The sequence below is a fragment of the Phaseolus vulgaris genome, chromosome 7, assembly GCF_051622355.1.
Source record: "Phaseolus vulgaris cultivar YP4 chromosome 7, ASM5162235v1, whole genome shotgun sequence".
Taxonomy (NCBI): Eukaryota; Viridiplantae; Streptophyta; class Magnoliopsida; order Fabales; family Fabaceae; genus Phaseolus; species Phaseolus vulgaris.
Genome location: NC_143504.1, coordinates 22,515,255 through 22,522,491, shown reverse-complemented (window position 1 = coordinate 22,522,491; position 7,237 = coordinate 22,515,255). Strand labels below are relative to the sequence as shown.

The window sequence follows — 7,237 nt, the reverse complement described above, 5'->3', positions numbered from 1 at the left end:
GGAAAAACACGAGGCGGCGTTGACGGCGCGACCTCTTCAGCAATAGGACGCCCTCGCTGCTCCTGAAGAGCTTGACGCAGCTCTTCAGTCACCTTGCTAAGCTCATCATTCCTGGCCCGAGAGGCGGCCAGGTCCTCATGCATTCTCGCCTGTTCTATGCGCGAGGCTTCCACAGTTGCCTGCAACGAGCGCATAATCTCCACCATCTGCGCCATGGTCATGGCGGCGGCGCCTTCAGCAGCAACGGGCGCAACTGGACTTGAACGGTTGCTTCTCATTTTTCTCATGAAAACTCAGCAAATCACAAAGAATAATGAACAACACTTCCTTCAGCGACGATCGACTCAGCGGTCAATCGGTCAAAACTGCACGAAACTCCGCAAGAAAACTCAAGAACACAGCAAACCTCCACAGAAACCTGCAACTCCACCAGAAACCACCGCTTCTCCCACGACAAACCAAACGAGTCAAAGAACTCAAATCTCGCCGAACAAATCTCGCGTAAACAGCAGAAAACTTCACTTTACCGAACCAAAACTCGAAATGAACGGTGGAAACGCGAAAATACCGAACAAAATTCAGATGAACAGCGAGCAGTGGTTGCACCAGCACACAACCACGCAGAAAACTACGAAAACCTCCAAGAACTCACGCTGTGGATGGGAACAGGTTTTACACGGCCCCACGGTGGGCGCCTGATGATCCTGCCGGTTGACCAGAACGTTGTGCACCGCTTCAACCTCCATCCTTCGTCACGATCCACCTCAAGAACCTGCAAAAGAACAGAGCGGCGCCGCTGCGGCCGATCGCACTCCAACGCCCAAGTCAGTGACTGAACCACCAAATACTTCAAGAGCAAAACTCTAGAACTCTCAAGGAACCGTGCAATGTTCTCTCTCACAGTATGTTCAAGAACTCGCAAGCGTAAAGAATACAATCTGAACGTGCGTACCTTGAAAGTTCGTTGGGAAACCCTTAAATACCTGGTCACTTTCTCTCTCCTGGCAGTTACAGACCTGGACACGTGGCTCGTATCCAGTCGTACACGTGCCATCATCTGGAGCCTCCTTGACTTGGGCGCTGCTTCTGACTCTCCTTTGGCTAAGTTACTTATGCATGATACTGCTCAGTGCATAGCTAACTTGGAGCGCGATCTTTACTGGAATTGGCGAGTTAGGGTGCCTTCGTACACCTTCCCTGTGGTCTCGCCAGCCGCCTTCATAATCTGCACCACCTTCATCTTCGGCGATGTGCTTGCTTCGGCGATCTCTAATCACTTGGTTGCCTAAGTTTACATTTGGCGACTTCATCTTTAACTCGGTGATCGCCGGTTCTGGTGTGTTGGAGATCGGAGCACGCCAACATAATAACTGGCGACTTCACGAGCCCCCCGACTTCCTTCCCTTCTGCCAACCTGGCGTCTCGTCAACACGCCTATACTGTAGCTTGGTGCCACGTCATCACTTCCGACTACCAGGGCGGTACAAGGATCTTGGGGATTTAAGATATTTTTTTTGTCTTGAAATAACAAGACGTAAGAAAGGGATAATGGTGAATCAAAGAGATGCAGGTCTTTTAATCTGCAAACCTTTACTTACTCCAATTGATAATCATGCAAACTTATCGTTTACTAGAAATGTTCCTTTCACAAATGTTCAAGCCTACAAAAGATTAATTGAAAGACTTAGTGTCTCACTAATTCCCGAATGACATAACTTTTTTTGTGTAACAACTTTCTCAATTTCTTACTAAGCCTGCAATTGCTCACTATAATACATCAATTAGAATTCTCATATATATTAAATGAGCTCAAAGTCTTGGTTTTTTTTTCTCTTCTAACATTTTTACGTATTTAAAAGTCTATTGTAATAGTGATTTGTTGTAATAATGATTGGAGCACGTGCATTAATTCAAGACAATCAGTGAGTGATTCTAGACAATCAGTGAGTGATTCTAGTATGTATTTTTGAGAATTCACTCATCCTGATTTTATTTGTTTTGTGAACGTGTGTAATGAGCATAAGAATGAAAAAATCACCATCTCTTTTTAAATAAACTCAACTGAACTGAAACAAACTCAAAATCCACCCTTATTTTTTTATTCTTCTCTCACTCCCTGCTTTCAAACAGGCCGAGGAGTTGGGTGATATAGTAGAAAATTGATTAATAATTTTTGAAAAAGATGAAAGTGAGTGAACATTAGAAACCCAGAAGTTAAAGTTAATGGATTATCTTAAACTACAATTAGTTGCAGCCAGCACAAAATTTCACGCAGCAGACACGGGCAGAACCATCTCATGGAACATTTTTCCTGCACTTGTGATTGACTTGAATCTTATGATTCATGTTTTTTCCTTTTTCTTAAGAGTTAAGATATGGAACAAAAATATTTTGACACGCTTATTTAACAAATATATATCAATAAAATATTTAATTCAAATATAAATTAAATATTTAATTCAGATATAAATTAAATTTTTAAATAAAAATTAATTAAAAGAATTGTTAAATGGAAGATTAAATTATTTAATTAAAGTATAAATTAAATTATTAAATATAAATTAATAAAAATAATTGTTAAATGGAAGATTAAATTTTGAAGAATGTCAAAGTATCATTTTCATTATTATATAGATTGCAAAAACTTTTATATGGAACTGTTGACTCTTACTATAAACCTAAAGCTGATGGATTTCTTTTTACACCTATCAAAATTAAACTTAAGAAAAAGTGTTGTAACTAATTCTAAGATTAGTGTGTTTGAATTAGTTTATTCAAAAAAAAAAAATCAGACTTTTTTAAAAGAAAAAAATATTTGTAAGGAATAAAAAAATATATAACTATTTTAATTTAATTTCATAAGTTAATTAAGTTAATTAGGCCAATCCAAAAGTAAGGTTTGACTCTGCTAGCCACTAATTCATTTTTATTAGGGCTTTTGAAATATAGATAAATAATGAGCAACACCTTAATAATGGGTTGTTTTATTTAAAAAATATTATTTTTATTTTCATATATAAATGTAAATATTTTACGTATAAATTATTTATTTCTAAAATTGATGGTGATTGTTTACCACTAATCTTACGGTTAATATATCTATTACTTTTTTTCTAAACAATTTTTTATTTCATTTTTAAAAGATATATATATTTATAATTCCTATTAAACGTGATGGTTTCACATTATTATTTTTCTCCTATATTAAAGTTATAACTTTATAAATTATTATTTTACAAATAACATTTATTTATATTTAATATTATTACTAATTTAATATAATAGTTTGTTATAAAAGATAATTATTAAATGAATATAAGTAAATAGTAAATATTATCAGGATCCTTTAAGGAGATTCACTGTGACACGGAAATATTTGAAGTATCCCAATTGGTTATTTTAAAACATACATTCTAAAATTTATTTTTTAATCTTAAAATATATATTTCTTTCAATTAGTTATTTTAAAATATACACTCTAAAATATATTTTTTAATCTGAAAATATGTATTCTAAAATATATTAATAGATTCGGAACACTTCCAATAATCCATTTTAAAATACATTATTTCAAAATATATTAATATATTCTAAATATACTTTTTAAAATATATTATAATTATATAATCATAAGATTGTATAATTCAAAAGTATTTTTCAAATCCAGCCCCTATATACAGAATATACAACTGAGAATATATTTTCTAACAACATATTTTCTAAAAGCATGGGTGTAGAATGCAATGCCCATACTACACTTTCCTTGGACTTCTTTAATAACAAAGAGCCCAAAAGGAGAGAAAACTATATGGTTTTTTTTCAAGACTTTTCTAGACCTTGAGTAGTGTTTATTTTGCAATGTTATTTCATCTGCAATTGATGTTTATCATCTCTTATTCGGGTGAAATACATAAAATTCTGACAAAATCTTCTTACTTGATATTATCAACAAATGAAGCATAAAATGTTTTACATGATAAACATAAATCAGTGGTCCAGTCTCTTTGCAGCACATCTTCGACGGTACCAGGACAAGCGTCCAAACAATTCATTAGTAGCATATGACAACAAGTTGGTTTACTCACGGAAGATTCAAAATTGAACACCACTGAATAGAAAATATCCAAACAATTCATTATTAGTATATGACAACAATTTGGTTTACTTACGGAAGCTTCAAAAATTGAACACCACTGAAGAGAACATATGAACGACAAGCAAAACAAAACATGAACAGAGACTAAATTAATGGGATACTGTTTTAGGCCTTATTTCAATTCCTTGAAGAAAAAGACCACCCTTCCAATCACCACTCTTGATCTCATAAACACCCATTTCCACTTCCTTGTCATCTTCTCCATCATTGAAGAAATCTCCCAATTCCACCTCTAACCACCCATCTCCTCTCTCCTTTGGGTACTTAAGATCAATACTGGTAGTATTATTGTTGTTATGTTGTGCAGAAAGTGTCTCAACAGAGCCAAGAAAACGTGCATGGTTGAATATGCCAGCTTGGCGAGGAACAATCTGGTACCTTAGCCTCCGTCCTCTTTCAGCATCCAAAAAAACGGTTCGCTTAGAAGCTTCACCTCCAGCAATTCCAATAGACACTTCAACTGACTGGTAATCGAACCCGTAAATTCCTGCAGGGTTTGGCTTGAAAACGAGGTATGCCCCATACAGTGTCTCAGGGGACAGCTTGCCAGTGTTTATCCAGCCCCGGATTTCCAACCAACACACACTCACAAGCTCGGCCACCTCAGAAAACCTGCAATTCCAATTATATTAAACTACAACAATCCATAATGCACAAATATGAACTGTTATTGAGAGTTAAAGATAGAAGCTATAATGAAAAAAGTCTACAAAAATGCTGTAAATATATTGGTACATAAGCTAAACAAAGAAGTTCATTCATTGCTTCTTTATTATGTTCTTGTTTTGAAAAATTTTGTAGGAAAATTTATAAACACATGTCTATTCCAAAATCATATCTACAATCATACAGGATATAAATAGGTGAAACAGTTTAAAGTATCATGCTTCATACACCATATCTAATCAAATAATATAAGGATAATGTCGTTTTGATGTTGTTCTCCTGGACGAATTGAAACTTCATCTCATTGATTGCCTTTATAAAAAGTGATGATATATCTTATTGAGAGGATTCCTAACTACATAGGAAACTGCAAAAGTTAAAACTGTAATGTAGTTGAATTGATTACCTAACATCTGGATGCGAAATCCACCTCCAGAACCTGGGAGTATCTCCCCATACAATGAATAGAGTCCTGGCTGATAACATGTAGCATTTCTTTCCGTACACTTTATCCAGTTGAAAGCTCTGTACAATTCGATTTCCCACATCCATACAACATCACACACACAAAACAACCATCACAAACTCTTCTCAATCAGAACAAATTAAGACTGTGGAGACACATGCAAATCAGACACATGCAATTGCAATTCATAAAATGAAATGAAAGATAGAGAAGATACCATTTTTCCATGGTCAATGAGGAGGGGGTTGTGGCAGAGATGGAGATAGAGGTGTTTCTTGGAAGGAAAAGATGAGGAGGAAGACTGGGAAAGGAGGGTGTGGAGATCTGAAGGCAAAAACCTGTCCCAGACGGCGTCCGATTCAGCGGCGGATCGGAAAGTGGATGAAACGAGAGAGAGCCTGCATACATCTCTAGGAGATATGAAGGAGAGAATAATGGCAATGCAACCTTCTGAAAGGTTGTTGAAGTCTTTTGCCATTGTAACTACAAGAATGAGAATGAGATGATGAAGTTCTGTACAGATATTTATACCCTTATATATAAAATCAATATATCATTTAGTATTTTTTTTAAATAATTATCTGTTAATAAGTACAAAATAATTCCTTTATATATTTAATAAAATAAATAATTTAATAATTTTTATTTCAAATAAATAAATAAATTTAAAAAATATGTAATTTTTTTATCTTATTTTTACAAAAATATATATATTTTAAATTATATTATTCTTTTAATTAATTGTTTATAAAAATAATAATTTTATATATATTTTAATCTGATAAAAATATAATGAATATGTTTTTATTATATTATCATTATATATAAGGTTGTGACAAAAGGGTAGCTTAACAGTTAAGAGAATGGGGTGACGCATACATATGTGTCAGCCACCCGATTGTCGAACAAGATAATGTAAAGGGATTACTTTTAACTTCATTGGATATATAATATTTTATTATATATAAAATAATCTTTCCACAGTCCCATTAGTAAATAATTATTTTTTCTTAAACTAGAGTGAATTATACTCTATCCTACACAAAGGTACAAATGTTGCATTTTTGTTGTTTATATATAACATTAATTACAAATATTTATATTTGTTATGTTACAAAATATAATTTAATACATAATGTTATGGAATATTTGTATTTTTCTAGGTACTATCAAAATAATTTTAACCTTTAAATTATATTGACTCATTATAAATTTGAGTTGATTTATATTAAAAAAATAAAATTGATTAATTATGTGCTAAATCAAATTTAACTGATTTCATATGTTAAACCCTTACAACGAAACCTTTTAGATTTTTATTAAAATATATAAATTAAGTAATGTTTTATTCTTGAATTCTTAATCTTTGAAAGAGATTAAATCCGTAATTCATTTTAAGTGTTTTATTTAATATATTTAACATTTAGGTTTATATTAGTTGTTAATTATTAAAAGTTATCATCTCAAATTTAAAATTATTTAAAATATACAAATATTTTATGTTTTAAAATTTAAAAATTCAATTCATTTAACCTACCAATTATTGAGTAGGATTGTAAAAATTTAACTTGTTATAAACATAGGTGCAAAAGAAGTTTTTTATGTGTTATTTATGACTTCTACTTTTTATGTATATTGTATTGTTAAGAGTCCATGAGTCATGTTATTCGACATCATTGATTGACCGACTGGATGATTTACATTAAAGAGAAAATTGAAGATAAATGACGAATATGGTAACATCCTACAAATCAGGGTAACCTCCCTATAAATGCGGGTTACACCCCGAGAAATCAGCTAACACTGATTTATCGAAAATATGTGTCAGATACAACCCATGAATAAAATAGCTCACTACCAAACTCTATAAATAAGCCTTCTACAAAGGAGTAAGGTATGCTTTTATCAGTTTTAGATCATACACTCTAAATACAGAGTACTTACTTGAT

The 7,237-nt window shown here is 32.8% G+C and overlaps 1 protein-coding gene across 1 annotated transcript; it reads right to left on the bottom strand.

The window, feature by feature from the left end:
- Positions 1-4,113: 4,113 nt before the first annotated feature.
- LOC137818500 (putative F-box protein PP2-B12) lies at positions 4,114-5,799 on the bottom strand. The gene is made up of 3 exons (XM_068621959.2): positions 5,506-5,799; positions 5,229-5,347; positions 4,114-4,768 (listed from the first exon to the last, which is right to left on the bottom strand). Exons 1-3 carry the CDS (start codon positions 5,764-5,766, stop codon positions 4,246-4,248), a joined length of 903 nt encoding a protein of 300 aa, XP_068478060.1. The 5' UTR covers positions 5,767-5,799; the 3' UTR covers positions 4,114-4,245.
- Between the last annotated feature and the right edge of the window lie 1,438 nt (positions 5,800-7,237).